At 39.8% G+C, this 27,147-nt stretch overlaps 1 protein-coding gene across 1 annotated transcript in view; it reads left to right on the plus strand.

Moving 5' to 3' along the window:
- UBR1 (ubiquitin protein ligase E3 component n-recognin 1) overlaps positions 1-15,806 on the plus strand; it is a 156,925-nt gene extending 141,119 nt beyond the window's left edge. The window contains exons 40-47 of the mRNA XM_049899674.1: positions 1,533-1,620; positions 2,504-2,637; positions 3,885-3,993; positions 4,439-4,495; positions 7,039-7,116; positions 10,699-10,869; positions 11,906-12,007; positions 13,016-15,806. Coding sequence (XP_049755631.1) covers positions 1,533-1,620; positions 2,504-2,637; positions 3,885-3,993; positions 4,439-4,495; positions 7,039-7,116; positions 10,699-10,869; positions 11,906-12,007; positions 13,016-13,157 — 881 coding nt within the window. The 3' untranslated portion in view covers positions 13,158-15,806. The remainder of the gene's footprint in view (positions 1-1,532; positions 1,621-2,503; positions 2,638-3,884; positions 3,994-4,438; positions 4,496-7,038; positions 7,117-10,698; positions 10,870-11,905; positions 12,008-13,015) is intronic.
- The last annotated feature ends 11,341 nt before the right edge of the window (positions 15,807-27,147 follow it).

A 27,147-nucleotide genomic window follows, 5' to 3' on the forward strand; every position in this document is an offset into this window, starting at 1 on the left:
AGGGGGGCTAGTTAGCTGAACCACTTGCTTTTATTTTCAAAAAGAAACAACAGAAGTACAAACCAAAAATGAATTAAAATAGTTTCCTCTAGGGGTAAGGTAAAGGGGACAGGGACCCAAGCAGTGACTGCTATGAATGTCCTCTTTATGGACTTTTCACTTTAGATCCTTATAAATGCTTCACTTAACTAAAAAAGTCAGTCAAAGGAGGGAAAACAATTTTTTAAAAACCTGAAAACAACACAAGGACCTAACTTTATCAAGTATATTAAGAAAATAATTACTTCAAGTGGCTTTAAAAACCTAGTATTTCAGCTGTACATCCCTAGTGGTGTATGTTCTGGTAACAAAAGAACTAAAAACAATCTTAAACTGAATTCATATTTCTGGGTTAGTGGTAACTAGTATTGTTGTTTCAAAATTATTTGAGATAATTTTTAGGATAAACCACATAAGTAATTAGGTTTTAATGTTATTAAGAACCAAGAGTTTCAGTATATGAGAAAAGAGACATAAGAATAAAATCAGAAAGGTTTTAAGTAAAAACTCTGTTACCTTTCACATGGGTGTATGCATTGTGAAAACTCATCAAATGGTGCGCTTAAGATTTGTGCATTTCATTGCATGTAAAATTGACCTAAAACAAACAAACAAAATGAATTATATACAAATACTGAACTCATATTTGAATTGGAAATATCAGTATGAATTCCTGATACTTTTTCTTCTTTTAAAAAAAATTTTGTATTTCCTAAAGAGATCTGACTTGTAAAAAGAAAGAATTGGCAATATTCATTCAAGATAAGAGACTCAGGGTAATTTTAATTGTGGCCTTTCACATGAGTTAATATATAAACAAAAGCATTTTTAAAAAGACAGTATTGTTCAAATATGCTGTAACCATCCCTCGTAGTAACCTGCAAGGTAGGCATTGTTGTTCCCCTTTTAGTATAAGAAAACTGAAGCCCAGAGAACTTAAGTGGCTTACCCAGAACCTGAAAGTAAGTAGCAGAGTTGACAGTTGCCAGAAAGGTTTAGGATGAGCCTTCTTAAGGATAGTGAGTGGAGGAAGACTACCTCACAAGGTTCTGTTTATTTGGCTTTTTGAACATGAAGACAGGACAACAACCTGTTTGCCTTTGTAGAGATGGACTTTCCATTTGCTGGCTAAGACTGAGATCATCAAAATCACTTTAAAAATGAAAGCACATTTATTTTTTAATAGGTCTTGCCCTATTGTAAACCCAGGGCAGGTAGATGATCACTAACTTATTTACCTGGTTGTATTATAGTGAGGTAAGTATTTATTAAACATGTCTAGCAAGTCTCTGATTTCTGCCCTAGTTGTTTCTCCAGAAGATATAAAGTTAAAGCTTACCAACAGCTTCATACTCAGAGTCAACTCTTTGGTTGAGAATAAGAGAAGGAACCCCATTTGAATCAACATTATTATCACGGAACCATGAAATTGAGGTGTAATTTATAAATTGAATAACAAATTCATACATTTATCTTCAGAATCTCTTTTTCAGGCTTCCCCCTTGCTCAGGTTCAGGAAGACAGTGAAGAAGCTCGTTCTGCATCTTCCTTCTTGGAAGAAATCTCCCGATACACAAGTGGGTGAGTAGCAGCCCTGTAATCCAGTCTGTCACTGTCATTTTAAGAATTCCACGTCTTTATTTGGTGATAGAACTTTTGGCAATTGTTTGGCAATATAACTTTTGAACTATTTCAACTCCAATTTTTAAAAATTCAGCTAAGGGCTTTTATTATGTGGCTTTGTTTACTACAGGAAAGGTTTTCAGTGAAGAAAAGTTATTCTGATGATTTTATCTTCAAGTAAGGGAGTAGTAGGTTGGAATAGCAGCTATGCATTTGTTTGTTTCTAAGACTGAGACAAGTTTCAACACTTCTTTATTCTTGTAAACCATTCTGGGAACATAGGCCAAAGATGATAGGATTTTAACAAATAGCAGTATTTAGAATTTAAATAAATGTAGAAAATAGTTTGTCATCCTTATTGCGGTCCACACAGTTGATGCCCTTGATGCACTTAACTGCAGGCAGGCATTTTAAGGCTATTTTGAGTAATATCTGAAATAATTGGCAATGCAGAGCTAAAACCAGAAGTACAATGGAAGTACTCTTGAGCTTCACCTCCTGCTAAATTTTCCGCTTTGCTTTTGAAGAATCAAGTTTTTATATGGTAGATTTGTTGTTTTTCTTGCTTTGGTTTTTTATTGCCACCTAGGAAAAAGAAGAAAGCCGTTCTTTGCCTAAAAATCTGCATGGTAAAAAATGCAAGAATTGTGGTTTTCTTTAGAAAACTGTTGAAGACCAAAACTATCAGCTCCTTAATATTTTGTTTTAAATGTTTAAAAAATTAAAAGGGTAGGACATTATCTGAATGCTTAACTATGTTTTTGAAAGGCGATATGTTTAAAATCTAGGGCCATAAAGTCTGATGAGTGTTCTGTTCCGCTCTGGACTTATTGTCTTGTAGCTGCATTGGGTGTGGTGTTCCTGGCTGGTATTTGTGGGTCTCGTTGAAGAATGGCATCACCCCTTACCTCCGCTGTGCTGCACTGTTTTTCCACTACTTGCTTGGGGTAACTCCACCTGAAGAACTGCTTACCAGTAAGTAGGAAAATAAACTGACGGAGTTGTAAATGAGAGACTGGACTTTTGTTCTCACCTTCAGGCTCAAGTAGAAGGTCAGGGTAGGCAAAACCAACCTCTCTACTCGCACCTCTTTCGTCCGTGTTCACTCCAAAGGCAAGTGCCTCTACAGTGCAGTAGCTTACAGATGAGGCCAGCAGCCAGATCAGCTTGAGCTTTAAAATGCCTCCACACAGAATATAACTGAGAGGGCATACAGGGAGTTGGAAGCATTGGTTGCCTTTATGGGGGAGAATTGTTTGGTTAGGTAGGAGGAATACTTTATTGTATATGCTGTTGTTTGAATTTTGAACATGTAACTGTGTCTTTTATGAAAGTATTAAACTACTACTGGGAAAGGCCTGCTAGAACCAGCCAAGGCCATGTATATTTGAGTAGAAGGGTCATTTTCCTTCTCCCTTACTTGCTTCTAAATTTAGACCAAAGGAGAGAAGACCTTATTATGGCTTTGTATAGGTAAAATTCAGAATGTTTGTATGATTTTGAAACAGTCACCAAAATTGCTCAGAGCTCAGATACGTGTACATCAGTGTTCATTGCAGCATTATTCACAGTAGCCAAAAGGTGGAAACAACTCAAATGTCCATCAACAGAAGAATGGACAGACAAAATGTGGCCTATACATACAGTGGAATGTTACTTAGCAATAAACAGAAATGAAGTTCTGATGCATGGTATAACGTGGATGAACCTGGAAGGCATTACGCTAAGTGAAATAAGTCATACATCCCGCTTGTATGATCTCACTTACATGAAATATCTAGAATAGGCAAATGTATAGAGACCAAAGTTTGCTATTGGTTACCAGGGGCGGGGGAGGGGGGAGGGGAGCCCTGTGGTGCAGTGGTTAAGAGCTCAGCTGCTAACCAAAAGGTCTGCAGTTCGAATCCAGCAGCTGCTCCTTGGACACCCTATGGGGCAGTTCTACATAGGGCCAATTACATAGAGCCTTTATGCCGTAGTAAGGACTTTGTATTTTATACTAAGTGTAGTGGTTAGACATCCAAAGGGTCTGATCAGGAGAGTGACTCAATTGGATTTATGTTTTAAAAGGACCCCTTGGCTTATTTACCACCTACAGCTTTATAGAATACAAAATATGCTGTCTATATAGTTTATAAAAATGAGTATAAACTATGAAGAAACTCTATTAGGTTGACCGGGTAAGAATAATATGCAAATTAAATGTTTTCATTTTCTTGCAGATTCTGCAGAAGGAGAATACAACGCACTCTGCAGCTATCTATCTTTACCCACAAATTTGTTCCTGCTTTTCCAGGAATATTGGGATACTGTAAGGCCCTTGCTTCAGAGGTACTATGAGGCAAAACTTCATTGTTGGGTTGTTATACACTTGGAAACTTTCAGGGGACAATTATTTGCTAAGCTTTTTGACCGATTAGCACTGATTGAAGGGGTTAGCAAAAATATAGGAGATTCCTACTCCACATAATTACAGGAGTGGAGATAAGACCAGAAAGCCATGGGCAGCAGCAGCTTATGCTTGTTCCATCATGACTACCATCCATTGTATAATCTTCTTGTTCTCTGTATTTTATCAGAATAAAATTTAAAAAGAAAAAGAAAAGAAGGGGAGAAAAGAAAGGGAGGAAAAAAGGGACAAAATGTAAGATAAAAGAAATGGGGAAGGGGGAACACGGAAAGAAGGAACAAAAAGAATTGGAGAAAAGAGCTCGTTGATGAATTTGCACTGAAGCCATGACAACCAGTTCATGTTCTCATCTTGGCTCACGTGCAGGTGGTGTTCTGATCCTGCCTTACTCAACTGTCTGAAGCAGAAAAGCACTGTGGTCAGGTTGGTTTTACTTCTTAAGCCTTTTCCCCTTGTCTTGGTTATCTAGTGCTACTATAACAGAAATACCACAAGTTGATGGCTTTAACAAAGAGAAGTTTATTTCTTCACAGTAAAGTAGGCTGAAAGTCTAAATTCAGGGGAAGGCTTTCTCTCTCTGTCGGCCTCCTCATCAATCTTTCCCCAGACTAGGAGTTTTTCTGCACAGGGACCCGGGTCCAAAGGACACACTCTGTTCCTGGTATCGCTTTCTTGGTGGGATGAGGTCCCCCTGTCTCTCTGCTCACTTCTGTCTTTTATATCTCAAGAGATTGACTCAAGATACAATCCAATCTCATAGGTTGAGTCCAGCCTGACTAACACAACTGCCGCCCATCCTCCCTCAGTAACATCATGGAGGCAGGATTTACAACATACAGAAAAATCACACAGTACCGGGAATCATGGTCCAGCCAAATCGATACACACATTTTTGGAGGGACATAATTCAATGCATGACATCCCTCTACAGGCTGTGTCTGCTAAAGTGGATGGTTTGTTGAGTGTGCTTTCTAGTCTGTCATTTTCATTCTTACTAGTACTTTTATTCTTTCTGACATGTCTGTTAGGTCTGTGCTAGAAACCAAATTTTTCCTACAATTTGTTTTTTCTTAGAGTGGGCATCCTTTCCTTCTTAGATTGCTAGAAGCCCCCAGCTCCTCTGAAAACAATCTTCCTTAAGCTAATATGTGCCCATCAAAAGGTAAAGAGGGAGGTGGCATTTGGAGCTGCTGGTATTTTAAGATCAGAGAGTAGTCACAGTACTTTTATAAACCATATTTTTTTCCTTTGAGAATAAAGCATTATATATAATAGAGCTATTTCTTCCTTCCCTTCCTATCTATCTGTTTGAAACTGCCTGCCAAAAATAAACTTTCCCTTAACCCTGTTGTCTCTGTTATGGCTCTACTAAAATCCACCTCTTCTTCAGGGACTCATTCAGATGCCACCTGCTCCCTGAAGCCTTCCCTAATATACCCTCTTGTATGTGCGTGTGTGCGCATGTGTGTGCACGTGTACCTGTCAGCCCCTAAATCACTAAACAGTGAACTCAGCAAAGGGAAGGGCTGCATGCTCGTCGTCTTTGTGTCCTCTCCAGGGCCTGGCTTGTATTACGTAGACCATATAGTTTTTATTTGAATTGAATTGCATCAAAAAAACAACAGAGAAATTGCCCTCCAGCTTTAAATGCCAGCAACAGCACCATTTTTCTCTGTGTGAAGCAAGCACTGTGAGACTGTGTCCATTCGCCACCGTCTTTTCTCGTCTTCTCTCACCCCTTGAACTGCTTTCCCCTCTGCTGTAAACGTTCATATGCTGCCTCCCGCCCAACCCTGCTTCAATGATGCAGAGATAATAGGTCTAGCTCCTGTGTTCAGCTGCAGCAGTGTTCACATCACCAAGGAAAGGAAGATCTTAGAGTAGAAAGAAGAGTTTGGGACATGAATACGCATTTCAGAGCTGTTAAACTCACACGGATTTTCCTTTATTTAAATTTATTGTGTGTGTGTTTTAGGTACCTACTATTTCCCCAGCATGGTACTAAAATGCTCTGGGAGAGCTACAAGAAGTAACACACACAGCTTTTGGTCATGGGTAATCTATAATCTACTGACATAATCTGGTTACATATATAAATCAAGATAATATAAGAAAAAGTATAATAGTATATTAAATATATTGTTAATGCTATAGACATTTAAAGAAGAAAAGATTATTAGTGAGACAAGGTTAATCTTTGAGGTGATTTTTAACTGAACATAGAAAATATTATAGATTTAAATTGATTGAGACTTTGAGATGAAATTTTCACATTATTCAAATGACTTTCCCCAAGGTGTGCGAGCAAGGCTTTTATTTTTTCTTGTATCTAGTATGGTGAGAACTAATGATAGCATTGGCAAAGATGTGTCAGGTACTAAGTATGTGTTATTGTGTTTCACCTTAGTGTCTCTTTTAATCGCCAACAACTCTATGAGATTCCTAATACTACTATTCATACTTTAACATTTCTGAAATCAACATGTCTTTTAATTGAAACATGCTGTTGCATTGATGGTGTGCCTTATGATTGAGAAAGTATATTATATATATTCCCTTTTATAGACCAGAAGATAAAGGCTTACATAGCTTCAGTTAGTGACTGGTCAGAGTATCAAAGAATTTAGGATTTGTCCCAGGTCTGTCTGATTTTAAAGTTCGTGTCCATAACCAGGGCTTCATGTTACCTTGCTAGACAGTATAAAAGCTAGATAGAACAGTGTGTTCTTAGAAAATCATGGAGGCTGAGTTTAGAAAGGAAGCCAGTTGATGGAAGATTTAGAATCCTAGGCTGAGAAGTTTGAATTTAATCTCTCTGTTAAACAGTGGGAGTTACCTTGGGTTCCAAGCGTCGACAAACATCCTATTGTTATTTTTAAGACATTCTTCTTTTAGTCACTTGGGTCAGTTTTTGACCTGGGCCTATTTACCCATAAATAAAATTGCCTTTTAAATTACATTCCCAGGTACCCTAGACAAAGAAATAGTTTGATAGAGCTTCCTGATGACTACAGCTGTCTCCTAAATCAAGCTTCTCATTTCAGGTAAAATTTTTAAAAATATTTTCTGAGCTTGCAATTTGGATGAACAACTGCTAACAAACTTACCTTTTTAAAGTGTCTACTTTGAGCAGTCCATGTCCTTTCTTCTAACAGAATCTCATACGGAAGCCCATTATAACAATAAGACAGATAACAACATTGTGACCTGGACACTGGGGGGAGGAATCCACCCCCTCGACCCTTTTTGGCACCCTCTTCCCCTTCATCAACCTCAATCATGTAAAAACAAAGCCTGTTGCTGTCAAGTTGATTCTAAATCATGATCCCATGTGTTTCAGAGTAGAACTGTGCTCCATACAGTTTTCAGGGGCTGTGACCTTTCAGTAGATTGCCAGGCCTTTCTTTCAAGGCACCTGTGAGTGGAATGAAGCTTCCAACCTTTCAGTTAAGCCCTGAGTTTATTAACGGTTTGCACCACCTGGGAACTCGCAGTCAGATTAAACACGATTCTAAAGCAGTCGTTCTCAAACTTCCATTTTCTCTCGCCTCCCCTTTCACTAACTGCTTTGAAGCGGGAAAAGAAAAAACGCTGGTGAGAAGCAAAAGAAATGAGTTACGATATACTCTTACTAACACCACGTGTGAATTGCCCATTACTTAATTTTATAAGAGAAGAACATAGCTTAAACACACTGTATATGATAAAGTAATGTTTTATGAGGTTAAAAATCACTCCTCAGTTTTTTAGACTTCCCGTCAGTTGTTTGAATAGTGTAAATTTGTGGGCAGCACACCACCAGTGAAGTGTTACTGAGTGGAGGAATTATACTCACATCTGCTGTAGCCTTTGGGGTGTGAGTGTTTTATATTGGAGTCATTAATGCCTCATGTCTTGGAAATAACAAACCAAAGCTTCTGTGAATGCCATTGCGGATCCCCGACACATAGGGGGGCAAAGTGATTGATTGACGAAGATGACATGACACCAGCACAATTTGGAATTAGAAACCGAGAAATCAGCAGTTTGAAAATCAAAGCCTCCTCAAGACTTCACTGATGATGTACTGGTGAAAAAGTATCCTTTTCCAAATTGCAGGAATTCCAAAGCTTGCTTAGGAGCTTTGGGTGTTGCCAAGCATTGTATAGCAGCCAGTCTTCTTAGTAAATTACTAAATTACCTAGAGTTTGTCAGTACACACAAATAGCTCTGAACTTTTTTTTTAAGGGTACCAATTAATAATCCCAGTTAATTGCTTTGGCGTCCAAGGTGACTATCAGTAGTCCTTAGTCATGTCAGTCATTGGTGGCTCAGTGGTAGAATGCCTGCCTTCCATGCAGGCGATCAGGGTTCACTTCCCAGCCAGCTTACTTCGTGCACAGCCACCTCCCATGCATCAGTGGAGGCTTGAGTGTTGCTATGACTTTAACAGGTTTCAGTGGTACTACCAGACTAAGACTAGGAAAAAAGACCTGGTGATCTGATTCTGAAAATCACCCACTGAAAACTGTGGGTCACCATGGTCTGATCCCAAACCAATCATGGGAATGGCTCAGGACCAAGCAATGCTTCATTCTGTTGTGCGTGGGGTCGCCAGGAGCTACAAATAATGCCACCCTACCCACTACCACTCGCCTAGGGCAAAGCCTTTTGGGACTAGTCCAGTCTCCTTCTGAGGCTGTCCCCTTGTGACTTCTTATCCTGTTTGAGATTTCCTTCAATTTTTATAACAAAATTTGAACTGTACAAAAATTCTGAGGAGCTGTTTGTTGATGGACACACAACTTACTAATCTCCACCCCGTACCTGCTCCAGGGAGAGCCCTGCTATCAAAACTGATGATTGTAGTGTTTGCATCTCCTCATCAACAGTTGTTGCACTAAAATAGCAGTCACAATTTCAACAGCAACTAGTTCTTTTTGAAATGTTTGCGCGGATCCTTGCTTCTCTCAGAGTGCAGCCCCTAGCTTTAAAAGGGGGACTTTTCATAATTTTCCCTGTAGTAACTATCCCATAGTATATGAGCCAGTTGGCTTTGAGGATAAGGACTGGAACAAACGGGTGATGATAATAATCTTGCTCTGGACCAACCTTCGGTAATTGAAAATAGCCCCTCACCTACAGGGGCAGGAATGTAACGCCTATACACAGAGTCCCCTGTTCCTGGTAGACGGTGGTGGTGGTTCTTATCTTGCCTCAGAAATTGGGGATCAGAGAGTAAGATTCACAGTTAATACCCTATTGGAGATTCTTTTTGATGCTCTTAATTTTGACCCCAGTGTGGACCTGGCTGGCTCTCTCCTCTGTTTGCATTTAGTTTTTACGGCCCAGAGAAATTTTTGATGTTTTCCTGTCATGCCCATTTTATAGCAGAGACAGGAGCATAGGAAGCTCCATTTTTAAAGATAGCCATTATCACTTTAGTTCAGAGATACCCCCCTTTGGAGGGCATTATAGCAGGGCTCTAAGTATTATTATTTTACAACTATGTGAAATGGTCAGACCTCAAAGTACTACGTGGTTCAAGCAAGTCAGCTCTGCCACTCCGTCCTTTCTAAGACTTGTGGTTCCCAGATGGGAGGATGCGTGAACTCAAAGACTTTAGTCTCTCAGACCAACCCTAAAGATCTCAGCGTTTCAAAGAAGTGGGGGAAAAATGTGTTTGGACCCTTACTGCAAAATGTAAATTTTTAAACAATTAGGCACTTACAAGGTCATGTTCCTCCAACTTTGAGGACACAGACTTTACTAAACCAGTATAGGAGAGGCAGTTGAATTAAGCTGGTCATGTCAGGTGAAGACTGGATCCTATAGTTAAATCTTAATCTCAAGGTATATTTAATTGCCAAGCTTTATGAGAATTATCAGGACACTGAATTTAATAATAGATTTTTTTCCTATGGAGTAATCAGAAGATTTTTTTGTTGTCAAGCCATTTTAGAGGGAAGCATTAAAGAGGAATTATCTTATTAAATGTTTCCTAGTGTTTTAAGAGATTTCTTTGCTGAAAAAGAACTAGTGATGCTACCACCTGTGGTAATCAGGGCCACAATGGATAGACCCTGATAGAACAGGAGAAAAACATGGAACAGAACTCAAATTCTTAAAAAGTCCAGACTTACCGGACCTGTTGAGACTAGAGAACTCCCTGAGACTATCACCCTGAGATACTGTTTAAACCTTGAACCGAAACTATCCCCTGAGGTCACCCTCTAGTGAAGTAACAGATTGGCACACAGAATAAAGGCCATTCCCCAATGAGTATGGTGCTCTGCTAAAAAACCAACTATATGAGACCAAAAGGTCAACGATTAGTCCAAAGCAAAGACGAGAAGATAAGGAGGCAGGGAAACTAGAGCACTGGAAACAAAATAACCCGAACTCAGTTAAAGAGAATGTTGAATCATTGTGAAAAATCTAAGTAATGTCACTGAACAATTTGTGTAGATGTTGTCACATGGGAACCTAATTTTCTGGGTAAACTTTCGCTGAAAACACAGTATTATTTTAAAAAAAGGAACAAACCAGTGATGAAAACATGCTCATTACTAACTGGATACGTGGTATTTTTGTGGGTTTTTTTTGTTTGTTTCATCACCACACTGAATATTTTCTTCCCTTTTGAGGTGCCCACGGTCTGCAGATGATGAGCGAAAGCACCCTGTCCTCTGTCTTTTCTGTGGGGCCATACTGTGCTCTCAGAACGTTTGCTGCCAAGAAATTGTCAATGGGGAAGAGGTTGGAGCTTGCATTTTTCATGCACTTCACTGTGGAGCTGGAGTCTGCATTTTCCTCAAGTGAGTAGCGAGGTGATCTGGAAGTTCATAATGGATTAGGGTTAAGGATGTGGATCCAACCTGGAGCCATAATAGCCTTTTCTTTTCATTCTCCCACGTACTGCAGTTCCCCAAATATTGTGTCAACTGGAATATGTGATCATCGCTTGGAAACATCTGTGGGTCCATGGGGAAAAGGCGTGGGAGCTAAACCCAAACACCTTTTTCCTCCTTCTAGGAATCTACAGCTAGTAAATCCAGCTACCTACCCCAACTTTTTTTTTTTTTTTGGTAATTCCTCTCCTGTCTTATATATGTACACGAACAGTTTTTACCTCCTTTTCTGTGCTGGGAAACCCTGGTGGCGTAGTGGTTAAGTGCTACGGCTGCTAACCAAGAGGTTGGCAGTTCAAATCCACCAGGCACCCCTTGGAAACTCTATGGGGCAGTTCTACTCTGTCCTATAGGGTCGCTGTGAGTCGAAATCGCCTTGACGGACGGCACTGGGTTTGGTTTTGGTTTGGTTTCTCTGCTGTAAGAGTTCTGAGTGCCCTCAAGGTGGCAGTGTTTGATTTTAATCTGCACTATTGACTATTCACTCTAACCAAAGGGGGCTTGACACCTCTCCAGCTGACCTTCATTCTGGCCCAAGATTATCAGACTAGGAGATGTGGTTCTGTTCTTCTGTTAAGCCCCTTCCTACTTCAGGACATGGGTCAGAAAACAGAACAGAAACACCACCAGCCACCATTTTCCAAGGTATCTGTGACTCAGGTAGGATATCCTTCTTCCTCCCTTCAGTATATTCAGTCAGTATTACTGGTCCCGTGTCCCTAAATCCAACTGATCCTTTTCCTTAGCTTCAACAAAAATAGCCATGTTGATTCTCCTTTATTTAGACAAAACACAGTTTAGTCTATTTGTCTATGTTTGTATTGTCTTTATACCGAATTTCTAATGGACATGAGACAGGTCTTCTCTGGACTAATTTTGATGCATTGTCTCTCATTTGCACACATGCAATTACTAAATGTTCCCTGTTGTTTTTGTCCTTTAGAATCAGAGAATGCAGAGTTGTCCTGGTCGAAGGTAAAGCCAGAGGCTGTGCCTATCCAGCCCCCTATTTGGATGAGTATGGAGAAACAGACCCTGGCCTAAAGTAAGATTTTTTTTTAGTAGAGTGGTTTCATTTAGTCCTTTTATATAGTATATTTTCAGTTTGATTATTCTACATAGATGGCAACAATTCCTGGAACAAAAAAGCGAATGCTAAATATTGAGAGAGGTCTTCTAATAGCTGCAAATTAAACATATGAAATATGATCCCATCCTACCTGTAATAAATAGCCCCTGTGATCATACAGAGATCTGTTTTTATTATGACAGCTTTTGATCTGCCTAGAGGTAGTCCTTGGTTTTAGGGAGAAGAAAGTGGAGTGGTGAAAATAGCTCATGGCTGAGGATGAGAGAGCTGAGTTGTCTCAGAAAGGCGCAGAGCAGCAAATTTTTAAAATTCATCAGGCAATTTGAGAATACCCACCAGCTGAGACACCGGGTGCCTCAAAGAGTGAAGACCTCACAGTTTTTCATTACTAGCAACAGCCCAACTTTAGGCTTTTTGGTTAGCTGTTACACAATGTTGCAAACTATGCAACCCTAGAATTGAAATTGAGTTGACTTAAATATTTGCTAATCACCGGCAAGTTTGTTGTATCAAAAAGACAGCCATAACCCAAATGTTTCTGAGTGGTAGAATAAATTGAGGATCCACCCCATACCTAACCTCTGCTACACAAAGATCAGAAGTCAAAGCTGGATAAACTGTATGAGGTCAGGGAAGCTGTTAAAAGCCCCACTCAGGCTAACCACCCGAGAGAGAACGGTGTTGCTTCGAGTTATAAGCCTGGCTGGCCTCTCAAATGCGGCTCCGTAATCTGCACGGTGTACCTGACCTATTGTACAAGGAGTAAACTTCTTCTTGAGAGATTACTTCTAAGTAATCTGTGAAGTTCTTAGGGATCAGGGGTGACGGGAAAAAATCCCCTTTAAACCCTGCCTGGTGATTCCTCCCAGTTCTAGGAACATCTTAAGATTTCAGACCTACTTAGGCAATAAAGTTGTGGCAGTTGTTTGATTCGAACTTACATGTTTTTTTCCTCCCCTGAAGGAGGGGCAACCCCCTTCATTTGTCTCGTGAGCGGTATCGGAAGCTCCATTTGGTGTGGCAGCAGCACTGCATTATAGAAGAGATTGCCAGGAGCCAGGAAACTAATCAAATGTTATTTGGATTCAACTGGCAGTTACTTTGAGCCCCAGCTCTATCTCAGGACAATCATGGATGAAGACAGTAATGAAGACTGGTTCAAAATTGTGGAGACCTTTCTGAGGGCTGGGGAAGGGTTGAAGAGTGTTTCGCTCCATGTCCAGATTCACGTACTTCAATAAAATATTCTTTAATAGGGTATCACTTTCAATTAGCAAACTTATGCTTCAAGGAGAATGAACATAGATTAATCTGTGTTATGTTCCAGAACACTAAAATGCCTGTTCATGCCAAGTGTCTGATTCTGTTAACATTTCCAGAAAACCCATTCCCCTGTGTGATATATCCCATCTCGTTTGATTTCATCCACCTGATAAAGGAAATCACATCAAACAGTTGTGGACATTTTTATGTGTTGGCTAACTTCTGCAATTTTGTATTTTATGTCCCCTCCCCCCACAAGTTTAGTTAACGTTGGATCACTGGCAAGATTCTAATAACTTGTGATACTGTTCCTTAAGACCAGCTAAGGAGGGATTGCAGAAACTATGCAATATGCTTGAATTGAGAAAGATTTCCAAAAAGTCAAACTTTAATTACTTGTCTTTCAAGGAAATACCCTTAATGTGCCACCTGCTGCTTCAGCCAGAAACTATACTAAATCTCACTGGACAGATCTGCCATTTCTAAGACACATTTCTGCCAGTATGGAAAGCTGTGTTTCCACTAGACCTCAAGAAGATTTAAGATAATACATTCATCCCTGATGGTACAAAAAGCCTGTAACCCTTACCTCTGACTTCAAATAGCATTGTTCAGTTTTGAAATTACACCTTCCATTTTCCAAATGCAAGTTTCTAAAATGAGATCGCTTACCTCTTGATCACAGCACCATCCTATTTGACTCTCAGAAATCTGTTCCAGTTCTGATATAAACTAGCTACAGAATAAAGATAAGAAAATTCTCCAAAAAAATAGGGCATTAGAAAAAGGAAGAAAAAAAAAAAAATTTCCGTGGAGAGTCAATTCCAACTCATAGTGACCTTATAGGACAGACGGGAACTGCTCCATACGGTTTCCAAGGAGCGGCTGGTGGATTCAAACTGCCAGCCTTTTGGTTAGCAGCCGTAGCTCTTAACCACTGCGCCACCAGGGCTCCAAATGGAGCATAACAAGTGTAAGTTAGAACAGTCAGATTTAAGCCAATCCTGTAACCTTCTTTATAGAAGATCCATTGATCCTTGCTTTGTTACCTGTGTGTAACCATCTCATAAACTCTGGTTTTATGACTAAGTACTAAACAACCAGAAAGGCCACGTGATCAACAGTCTGTGCTATAACATGCTGTGATTGAGCCATCCTATTCATAAATAACAGAGCTCTCCAGAATCTGTGCATAGGCTTCTTGGGTTTTGGCTCTAGCTTTTTATGTCTAGACCTTGTAATATAAATCAGCAGACAGAAGATAAATTGAAACCTTCCATTTCAGCTTCTACTTCCTCTGGGGTAATGAGTTAGGAGCTTGAAAGATGGATTCAAGGACTGTATCTTATTTTGCCTTTGTTGTCTACTTCAGTGTCTTATGTATGTTTGTAAATATTTTGCTACCTTCTTTTTGCTCAGCAAGCACAAACAGGTAAAAATATATTTGCTAAGTGGTTGGTGACTTTTATTTTTACGTAAAGTACATGAAAGGTGGATGTTTGCAATTAGGGACTGGCATGAACAGGCATCGGAATCACAATCATGATTTTCTACTTGAATAATTACTATTCAGAAGGCATCAAAAAATAGACACAACTCTAGTGAACAATTTGTAACAATCGGTGGTTGAGAATCAGAAAATTTAGTATTCGGTTTGTCAAATTGCCGGTATGATTAAATGACTTCAGCATTTCTCTTTGTTTCTTATGTAATTTTGTTGGATGGATTGTTAGGATGGGAAGTCTGAGCCAGGGTAGACAACAGGTGATGCTGACTTCTGCCCTAAATAAATGGCCCCAGTTTAACAAAGATAAACTGACTTTTTACTTCTAGTCATTTTGTACTCCATAAATCCTGGGGTTAGCTATCAGGCTGCCAGAGGGATGAGCCAGCAATGGCCAGTCAGACCTTTACTGCCAAAGAACCCACTTCCACTTACTGAGATTACTCCAGAACCCTGCACTGAAGAGGAACAAACGTCTCAGTGCTGCTCCCAGCCCAAGGGGTTTCTAAGTATATTCAGATGTCCTACTGGTTTACCTTCATCATTGCAAACAGTTTAATTATGCTTATAAAGTTTACTTACAAACAAGCAACAAAGTCACTTTATTTTCTTTATTGTAGTATGTGGAGGAGCTGGTTCAACAGGATGGCTCCAAGAATGTTTTTCTAATGTTGGGTGAGAGGCTAGCAGGAATTTTAACGATAAGGTGAAGAAAAATATATCTGTATAATTAAGTTATTATGTTGGTGTGTGGGCTGTGAGTTCACCCTCTCGTGGTCATTTGTCATTTTGTAACAACTATGCATTTTGGTTCACTGTGATGATGGTCTATATTTAGTGACTGCAACATGTTTATACCACTGATTCACATTTCATCCATGATGAAGTTATACAGATAATGCATATATTGATATCTTTTATTGAAAATGTAAATTTAAAACTTGTATAATGTTCTTGTGCTTTTTGAAATAAAATATATGTGCATATTTAAAAAGAACAAAAGGGACTGCTCATGTGTGGGGATTTGGGTTTGAAGTAAAAAAAAAAATCTGTACCTAGAAAGGTGGTCTAATAAAAAGTTATCTGTGTCAGCCCAGGCAAATTCTTTAAAAGAAATAGGTGTTTAGTGTTACAGTCTCCCAACTTTTTGACCATGCATTCCATCAGTAAGTAATTTTAAGCATGCATACCAAATATATGTATAATTATTTTACATTATATTCAGGCACTGCTGCTCTAATACATTAAGTACATTATAGCCAAGAAACAGATTAAAAACCGAGTTGAAGAAACGGAAACTTGCCTATCCTCCCAGTGACTCTTGTGCCGCCGCCTGGGCATGCGCCCTGCAGCGGAGCCAGCTGTCTAGAGCAGCGCTGTCCAGAGGAGCTCACTGCAGTGGTGGAGACGCTGTGTTTGCACTCCAGTATGCTACTGGCCTCCCGGGGCTGCTGACCACTTGAAGTGTAACCAGTGCAACTGAGGCACCTGGGTTTTAAACTTAAATAGTCATGTGTGGCTAGTGGATATCATATTGGAGAGCATAGGTCTAGTGTAATGGTTCTCAAACTTGACTGTGTGTTAAAATCACCTAGACTGCTTTAACAGAATATAAATCCCCAGTTTTCACCACAGATCCTGAATTAGAATCTCCTGGGATTGAACCTTAAAATCATCTGTGATTTCCTTCTGTTTCTAAGCCATGACTCTTCACTTAAAATTTAGAGCTTTCTTTTCAGCTTGATGCTTTTCAGACTAAGTGCCAAGGACCTTCTGGAAGAAAAATAGGCCATGGAAGGGAAGGAGTGCCAAGACTGGATAGTTCTAGTTTTCTCATTTTGAGTTTCTGTGTAAGCTTTAAGGAAAGGGCACCTAGAGTTTAAAACTAAAATTGAAAGCCTTTGCTTTACTTTTTAAGAGCCTGAAATATTCTAGGAGGGGTAACATTGAAGGTAATTGAAGAAGAGGTTTTTTGGGGGGGAGGTGGGGAGAGATGGAAATACAAGGCACATGGAATTGGCAGGGAGCGCTGACAACGGGCCTTTCTCCATGTTTATACTAGAGCAGCTGAGCACTGCTAGGAAAAACAAACCATACAACCAGGCAAATTTTCACAATTTGACTAGGATTTAAAACTTGCGTACAACAAAGGGCACCATTAATAAAGCTAGACAGCCAGAGGTAGGTGGTCTGACCGTGTCAACAGGATAGTTTCTGATTCTCCCTGGAACTTTAACTGAAATCATGATAACAAAAGAAAATAATAACCCAAAGTTGATACATTCAACAGAGTTAGGCGATACAGACTCTCCAGGAGCTCCAAGTACGGGAAGATGTCCCCAAACAAACAGCCGCAGGACTCGAGCAGCAGTGGGAAGCGAAAGGGGACTACTACGAGTTACAGAACGGAAAAACTACCAACAAGTACCCCACATGAAGAGGAGCCCACCCAGGAGGAAACCCAGACAATCAGATCTGAGAATGAGCAGCAAAGTTAAATCGAGGGTAGGTGAAAAACTGCAAGCCTCAGAAGATCAAAAAGCAAAGTGGCAGTCTGAGCTGTCTACATTTTAACAATGCGCATTAAATACTGCCTGCCTTAAGGAAGGAGTCTCACCCTGTAGAAAACTGCTAAAAACAGACACCAAATTCAGCATAGCAGGAATACTGTGCGTGAAAGAGAGAAAGTTCAGATTGTGGTGTGCACGTGATGTAAAATATGAGCACGATACAGCGTTTAAAGGTGTAAGCACAAGAGTGCTTTTTGAGGATTTGGAGTAACAACAGAGAAGGGAGCCCAGAGCTGTGAAGGTAAGAAAGCTTCCTTGCCCCTTACCCCGCTATTTGACAGACACTTCTTCCTAATGATCCAGAAAACCCATCTCATTTAAACAAGGAGAACAAAAAATGAAATATGACCCAATCCTGAACAAAATTATTACAAGAAAAAGAACTGAAAAAATTTGCAGCAATTGATGAGAACACAGTAGAAAATTGTGGCCACAAAGCAGATGAAACCTATAACCTTTCAAAAGGAGTTACAAGAAATGGAAATAACCAAAGCTTTGACAGAAGAGCATAAATCAGAAATGTAATGGAAGATCTCATAAATGAGATGGTTAAAGAAGCACGTGAAACAGAAGTAAAAATTGGGGAGGGGAGATATTAGAAATGAAAACTAAATGAGAAATACAGAAGTGAAAAGTCACAATGGGAAGCAACTTCTAGACTAATGTTTGACCAAATCACTGGGAACCAGAGCCTAGCCAAGTTGACGTATAAATTAACCTTCACAATACTCAACAATTAAAAAGAAACCGGTATACACAACATGGACGAATCTCAAAAACATTATGCTGAATGAAATCTTACCAAAAAGGTCTATATTATATGATTCCAGTTACATGGAGAAGGCTTACATAAAAGAGTATATATACTGTGTTATTCCAGTTATGTGAAGTGCTAGCATAGGACACATTATGGTGGAAAAAGTTAGAACTGTGGTTGTCCCTGAGAAGATGGGGGCCAGGATTAATTGATAAGGGTATGAGAAATGATAGCAATGTTCTGTATCTTTATAGTGATTTGAGTTGCACAAGTGCATGCATTTAGCAAAAATCAGTGAATATACACACTTAAGATTTGTGCACTTCCAGCTAGATGGTGCCTGGCTACCACCAACTGCTGTCATAGGGATCACAGTAGAGGGTCCTGGACGACCTGGAGAAAAATATAAAACAAAATTCTAACTTATAAAGAAGACCAGACTTACTGGCCTGACAGAGACTGGAGAAACCCCAAGAGTATGGCCCCTGGACACCTTTTAGCTCAGTAATGAAGTCACTCCTGAGGTTCACCCTTCAGCCAAAGATTCGGCCCATAAAACAAAATGAGACTAAAGGGGCACACCAGCCCAGGGCAAGGACCATAAGGCAGGAGGGGACAGGAAAGCTGGTAATGGGGAACCCAAGGTCAAGAGGGAAGAGTGTTGGCAACCAATGTCACAAAACAATACTTGTGCTAATTTAATAAGAAGCTAGTTTGTTCTGTAAACCTTCATCTAAAGTACAATTTAAAAAAAGTTAAAAAAAAAAATTGTGCATTTCATTGTAAAAAAACCTAAAATATTGAGCTCTAGTAAGTTATGTGCATGCGGAAGCATATAGGGGGATATGTATTAACATCTGCAATTTACCTTGAAATACACTAAAAAATAAGGTAAGTTGAGGGATGAATAGATAGAAAGAGATCTAGCAAATATAGTAAAATATTGTTGGTAGAATCTAGGTGGTGGTATACGGAAGATTGCTGTAGTTCCTACTGAACTACAAACTATGGCTGCAGCCTGGGCTCTTTGGACTCCAAGTGACCAGAGACCAGTAGGCAAAAAGAGGAGTCACTATCTTGGCGGGGGTAGTTGATCCTCATCAGCCGTTTGGGATAGCACTGCTGTTAGATAAAGCAAGCAGGGAGAAATATGTGGAACTCAATCAATACATTTGGGCATGTCTTGGAACTCCCTTGGCCAATTGTGAGTCACAGAGCCTTTCCTCATACCCAGGTTTCAAGAAATTCACCCATGTTTTCTTCAAGTACTTGTATGGTTTCTCTTTTTACGTTTACACCTCTGATCCATTTGGAGTTTATTCTTGTCTATGGTCCAACTTCATTGTTTTTTAAGATGGCTATCTAGTTGTCTTAATACAACTTTATATGAAAAATTTTTTTTTTCTATATGAAAGTCCATTTTTGTCCCAATTATTTGAGAAGCCATCATTATCCTGTATGAAATCTACTTGAGTCTATTTCCAAACTTCATATTTTACTGAGCTACAATGAAAAGTCTTCCCATTTTATTTTTCCAGTTGTTTTTACTTTCCTAACAATGGATTTCTTGAAAACCTGTGTGAGCAAAAAATTCAAGTTTCAGTTTACTAAGAAGGAACAACAAGGATGATGTCCATCTGCAAGATAGACAGTGTAGGCTAGAACTCATTTGCAACTGGATCTAGACATCTCCCACATACTTGCAACCTTGGCTGAACCAGAACAAGTCTAATACATGAATTCACAATGGGATGCAATGCTAAGCATAAGCAGGGACTCGCTGAATAAGACAAACTGACCCAGGAACCTAAACAGCCCAATTTCTGGTTCTGTACTGCTATGTCACCCCTTCTAATGTAAACTTACTAGGATTATTCTCTACCTCTTCTGAGGCCTTCACATCCATGGCATTTTTCTTTGTTGTTTTCTTACCATCGCCCTTCTTATGTTTCTGGGTGAGTGTTAAAGAAAATCAAAGAAAGAGCAAAATATAATCAGCTTAATACAGAAGATGCAAAAAAAAAACAAACAAACCCAGAGGTGTCTATTGTACTTGTTTGGAAGTTAAAACGAAGTTTAAGTGCACTTGTATTTTTGCACTTATTTAACTTTTTGCATTCATTTATTTAAAAATACTTACTGAGTGTACTTAATAAATTTTTACAGAGTGAAGAAACTATGGGGCAACACACAGTATAAGAAATGATCCCTCTACAATTTATAAAATAATATAAACCAAAACCAAACCCATTGCCATCAAGTCGATTCTGAGCAACCCTATAAGGCAGAGTGGAACTGCCCCCAGAGGGTTCCCAAAGCTATAAACCTACAGAAGCAGACTGCCACATCTTTCTCCCACGGAGCAGCTAGTGGGTTAAAACTGCCAACCTATCAGTTAGCAGCCAAGCACTTAACCATTGTACCATCAGGGCTCCTTATAGAATAATATATGCACCAAAAAAACTAGTGTATATATATATATATATATATATATATATATATATATATATATATATGAACCATGTCTCATATTTATTTTAATCCTCCATAAGATATAGTACAGTACCTTGACATAAGTACTCAATAAATTTCTGGAAATTTTATTTGACATCTACAAATATATTTCATTTTGTAGAAAATAAAATGTCCAAATAACACCACCAGAAACATACATTTTTTTGAAGGTCATTGTTATCCATCTCAAAAAATTATATAAACCCCTGTCTACTTGGACAAACAGACCATTCTGTTTCAATACAGCTTGCAATGGAATGCTAGGATCACTAGAGTGTGCTACTCGGGTCGCTAGTCTTCCTGCCTGTAGAGCCTGGTTGGGAGTTGAAAATCAGGGTGGGCCAGTGTCTCTCTCGAGAAGCTAATCGCTGAACCAGACTGAAAGTCGTTGAACTTTTTCCGGCTGCCACAGGCACGCATCCGGAATCAGCATCACTTCACTTTCTCATTTCAAAATTGGGAGTGTACAGGATGCTATGTTAATGTATGATCTTGCAACAAAAAAGAAACCCAAAAGGCTGAGCATGTATGTATAGAATTCACTGTTACGATATAGTAAAACTATAAAAAATTAAGTCTTAATATTTAATAGTATAGTTGTTCTGTGCTTCATAAAAGGTAGGCGTAAATGGGAAACAGATTAAGAAATAACTATAATTAGAATTGCTTTTAGGAACTTATAGTTTCTTTGCTCACTTTACATGTTCAAGTCAGTGTCAACCTTCCCTGATATTATGGACTACTAGTGACTCATCATCAATATGAAATACAAATTGATATTCAATAGGCAAAAGACTATAATAGACTCTCCGGTCTTCCTCTCCAGGCTCATCTCTGTGGTCTGTCCCCATGCCTGCCCATTGCCTGTACTCTTCAGCCACATCAATGAACTGTTCGTATTTCCCCAAATTAGTCACACTCTGTAGCCTCAGACCTCTGTCCATGCTCTCTCTCCCATCCATCCTCATTGTAACTGCAACCTCCATGGCAGAGCTGAGAAGAGAAACCACTATTTAAGTGGGGCCTTTCTGAGGAAAACCTGGTGGCCTAATGGTTAAAAGCTATGTCTGCTAACCAAAAGGTCAGCAGTTTGAATCCACCAGGGGCTCCTTGGAAACTCTATGGGGCAGTTCTACTCTGTCCTATAGGGTTCCTATGAGTTGGAATTGACTCGATGGCAATAGGTTTGGTTCTGGATTTTCTGTGGATGAAAGCATTTTCAGCCAGCTCTGTCTATGCAGTTCTCCGATAAGATTTCTCAATTTAAAAATCACTGTGCGTGGGATACAAATAGATGCTTCTTCTAAAGCACACAAAGAGAATATAACTATGTAAAAAACAAAACCAAAAAACATTGTTTTGGGGCAAAGATCACAAAGGAATATGGAAAAATGGCAAAAATTGTGTTGATTCATTGCTATCTAGTTGATTCCGACTCATAGCTACCTTACAGGACAGAGTAGAACTGCCCCACAGGGTTTCCAAGGAGCAGCTGATGGATTTGATCTGCCCACCTTTTGGTTAGCAGCCGAGCTCTTAACCACTGAGCCACCAGGGCTCCAAGGTTGTGTTACCCATTGCCCATTGCGGTCGAGTCGATTCTGACTCATAGCGACCCTACAGGACAGAGTAGACTGCCCCACAGGGTTTCCAAGGGGCTCCTGGTGGATTCAAACAGCCAGCCTTTTTGGTTAGCAGCTGTAGCACTTAACCACCACACTACAAGGGTTTCCCGAAGTCGTGTTAGAATTCAAGGTAGTTCTCTTCCTTTTAAAAATTGACTTGTAGCAGGCATTTTTTGGTGTGACAGCAATGTCCTAAAATTGGATATGGTGATGGTCTCACAACTCTGTAAATTTACTAAAAATCATTTAATTTTATGGTACATAAATTATACCTCAAAAAAAAAAAGACAATAGACTAATTTCTCCAAAACTGGGGTTACCTTGCCCATTCCTGAAGAGTTTCTCTTATCTATTTCTTTTGGCCTGACATTTCTTTAATTAATAAAGCCTTTTACTATAAAATAAAGGATGAAGTTTTCAAAAACACTTGAGATAGTTAATATATTTGGTGTGAATGCATTTCTGTCAAAATCAAGAATGCAGTTGACACTGCTTAAAGAGGTCAAGCTCTCAGAGAAACCTGACAATTTGGCTTACAGGCAGGCTCTAGTTTGCCAAGGCCTGCCTTAGTGCGTCTTGTATAGACTTCTATTATAGCAGTTACTATGGTGCATGGTAATAATGTTTACTAATCCATCGTGAAACCATTAAGGCAGAAACTGAGTTTACTCATATTTGTTTTCCTAGTGCTTAGCAGAGTGGTTGGCATTAGTCTACCATATAAAAAGTTTGTTTAGTGGATTAAGTAGTATTCTAATAGAAACGTGTTAGACTGATGAAAAATTAAAAACCAGGGCTGAGTTTGCTGGTTTGTGGAAGCACTTGGGCACCAGTCCACTACTGAGTTTCATGTTTCAAAGGACTGTGCACTGAGATTTTTTTAAAACCTCTACTAAGATATAATTCACATGCCATATAATTTACCCATTTAAAGTACAACTTTGAAATTTGTTTTTAAAGAGAGAGATGAAAAGAGAAACCATTTCACACTGGCTCATACTATGGTGGTGCCTTTCTGATAAAAACCTAAATGACCTGTCTAGAGCATTTCCTGTTTGGATCAGGTGACGAACGTGGTAAATCAATGGATGCCTAAAAATGGGTAGAGGAGGCCACCAATGGATGAAAAAAGAAAAGAAGGGATTCTTCAGTATGCTAGGAGAAAAGAAGCTGTGCTGAAAGCGGCTTTATGACCTGTGTGGAGATTCCTCAGCGAAACCCTGGACTTTGCTCATTACCTTTGAATATGCTCTAAGGCTGATCCTTAGGGAATCAGAATATTCCTCTTTCAGATTCAGTTATCCAGGGCATACATTCCCAGATCTAAATCATTCCTCTCTCTCTTTTTCCCCAAAGCTTACTGTGTTAGTTATCTATTGCTGCACGACAATTACCCTAAAATTCAGTGCTTATGGCAACAGTAAACATTTGTTATATCACATAGTTTCTATGGGTCTGGTTTAGCTGGGTGGTCCTGGCTGGGGATGTGTCATGAGATTGCAGTCAAGATGCCCACTTGGCCTACAGCCATCTGAATGCTTGACTGGGGATGGAGGGTCCATTTTCAAGATGACTCATTAACATGGCTGGCAAACCAAACCAAAACCAAAACAAACCCGTTGCCATCGAGTCAATTCCGACTCATAGTGACCCTATAAGACAGAGTAGAACTGCCTCATAGGAGTTCCAAAGCAGTAATCTTGGAATCGACTCGACGGCAATGGGTAATCTATATGGAAGCAGACTGACCTGCCTTTCTTCCACAGAGCGGCTGGTGGGTTCCAACTGCTGACTTTTCCTTTAGCAGCCGAGTGCTTAATCACTGCGAAGCCAGGGCTCCTTGGCTGGCAAACCAATGCTGATTATGGTGTGATGCCTCCGTTCCTCAACGGGTGACCTCTCCATAGGGCTGCTGATATGGCAACTGGCTGAGTGAGCGATCCAAGACACCATAAGGCAAATGCTGCAATGCCTCTCATAACTCAGCCCTGGTTTTTCATTTTTCACACACCATAATTTCTGCAAAATCCCATTCGTTACAATTCAGTATCGGCATGGGGGGGTACTACACAATGGTGAAAATACCAGGAGGCAGGGATCATTAGGGGCCATCTTGTAGTCTTGGAGGTTGGCTACTATATAAATATATGTATATCCCACCAGCCCAGTGCCCTCGAGTAGATTTCGACTCATAGCAACCCTATAGGACGGAGTAGAACTGCCCCATTGAGTTTCCAAGGAGTGCCTGGCGGATTCGAACTGCCGATCCTTTGGTTAGCAGCCGTAGCACTTAACCACTATGCCACCAGGGTTTCCAATGTATATGTACGTGTGTGTATATATATATATATATATATATATAGATGAAACCAAAAAACCAAACTAGTTGCCATCGAGTCGATTCCGACTTACAGCAACCCTATAGGACAGAGCAGAACTGCCCCATGTTTCCAAGGAGCAGCTGGTGGATTCGAACTACCGACCTTTTGGTTAGCAGTCGAACTCTTAACCACTGTACCACCAGGGCTACATACATATATATATATTTGTATATATATGTGTGTATATATGTATATGGGTGTGTATATATACACACACACACACATATAGAGACAGAGCAAGAGAGCACATGAGCACCCTGGTGGCACAGTGGTTAAGCACTCAGCTGCAGTTTGAACTCACCAGCCACTCCGTTGGGAGAAAGATGTGTATATATATGTTTAACAAAGGGGATTCCTGAATTCTGGTACCAACTCCTGATTATATTACCTTGCCATTTATTGTAACTGAAAAAGTATCTCTTGGGACAGCCCAACAGTTAATGGAATGAAATGGAAAAGGCTTGAGAAAGGGAGAGGCCTGGAAAGCGGTTTTTCTTGGATAGTCCAAAATCTCAGGATGCTCACTCATGTGGCATTAACTCTCTAGGGTCACTGTGAGTCGGAATCTACTTCACAGCAGTGGGTTTTTGGGTTATATTCATTTTTAAGGAGTCCTGGTGGTTTTTTTTTTTTTTTTTTTGGTGGTGCAGTGGTTAAGGGTTTGGCTGGTTTGGACCAGCAGTTCGAACCCACCAGCCATTCAGCAGGAGAAGGATGTGGCAGTCTGCTTTTGTAAAGATTACAGCCTTGGAAAACTCTATGGGGCAGTTCTACTCCGTCCTGTTGACTTGAAGGCAACAGGTATATTCATTCTTATGCGTCTTACCCTGTGGTACACTATCGCCCTTTTCTCAAGAGTCTCTTCACAGAACACCTCCCTCTGCACTTTTCTTTCTTTCTTAACTCTTTCTTGATGTACTGCTACTGGACTGCTTCCTCACATATTCTTCTGATTGTCATATCCTTCATGGATTTGCCAGTTAGAGTTGGTCATAAAATAATAATCACATGAATAATCATTGTTCCATCATTTGGAGAATTCAGCCCTACTCACTGACTCATTTAAAATGGACAAAATAGTAGTTCTTGGAGTAAATTTATTAAACCCCTCCCCATTATAGTTTTTTTTTTTTTATAGTAGAGACCATATCTAGGTAGCTTGAAGAGGAAGACAGGCCACATTTGCTAAGTGAATGAAATTATTTTTTTCAAATTGACAGTAGCTACTTGAAATATTGTCAGGTATAACAATGCTCAATTTCAATGAACCTGAACATCCCTCCCTCCATAAATCCCTTTAATTTTAAAGAAAAATATTTACAGAAACCCTAACATTTTTAAATTACTTGCTGGGCCAATACTCTGAAGTGAACTATATTAGACAAAGTAATGGAAACAGCAACTTGCGGTTTTAATCAGTGGAAAGAAAACAATTTGACAACTTGGCAACTTCTTTAGGATTGAATAGGACAAGATGAGCTGCATCATCAATTGCCTTTAATGTACATTTTGTCCTGCTTTTTATCCAAAGATCTGGACATGACAGACAGGAGAGGTGCCTGCTGTTTTTTAAGGAATGTCAAGAGGCAGCGGCATTTCCTGAACAAGAAGAAACAGAGTCTATAAGAAGAGTTCTGAGATTGAATACAGGATTTATATTTAACCCTTTGATAATCATGATCAGCTTTAATCACAAGGTCACTCGAGTAGAAAAAAAAAAGGATTTAAATTAAAATGAAGCTTATAATTCATTGCATCCTTTCAGTCCTTGGCAGGCCCTTGGGAGTAAATGCGATTAGTAAGTAGAAAGAGCATGGAACAAGGAAGGTTTAAGAGACCTGAGTTTTGGTTCCACCACTAACCAGTTTTATAGCCTTGGGAAAGTTGTTTAACCTCTTTAATTGAGTTTTGTCTTCTGGAAACTGGTGAGTAAGGATGGGTGAGGGATTTAATTTTAAGGTTTCCTTTCTTCATCAAAGAGGCTGACAGGGCACCCAGAACAAATTCACCCCACATAGCCTCACTACTCCACCTTCCTCACTTCCGAAATTCTTTTGAGGGACTCCGGCATACTCTTACTTAGAACCCCATACTATTACGGATGGAGGCTGCTGACTGAACCCTTAGCTAGTGATTTTTCAAAAAAGGAACGAAATCTCGTTCTTTGTGGGTCGTGAAAACCCTCAGCATACTTCTGGCCTCCAGGCTGACTTTCCTTTATGGAGGTCTCGGTCTCCTCTCCTCCTCACACCTCGAGGCCTTTTCCCTGCACCCACCGGTGATTTACTTCACGTTAGGCGGCTCCGGGGGATCGCGCCAACCGGCCAAATCCAGGGCAGCTCTGGTTCTGACGAAGGGGACGGACCCCTTAAGGCATGGCAGGGCCTCACCATGGGGGCTCTTCGTCGCGACGTCCTCAGTGTATAAATTCAAAACATTACCGATTTCCTTCCTAAAAGACAAACCCTGGGGTCACAACTA

This window comes from Elephas maximus, chromosome 10 (genome assembly GCF_024166365.1).
Source record: "Elephas maximus indicus isolate mEleMax1 chromosome 10, mEleMax1 primary haplotype, whole genome shotgun sequence".
NCBI classification, from domain to species: domain Eukaryota; kingdom Metazoa; phylum Chordata; class Mammalia; order Proboscidea; family Elephantidae; genus Elephas; species Elephas maximus.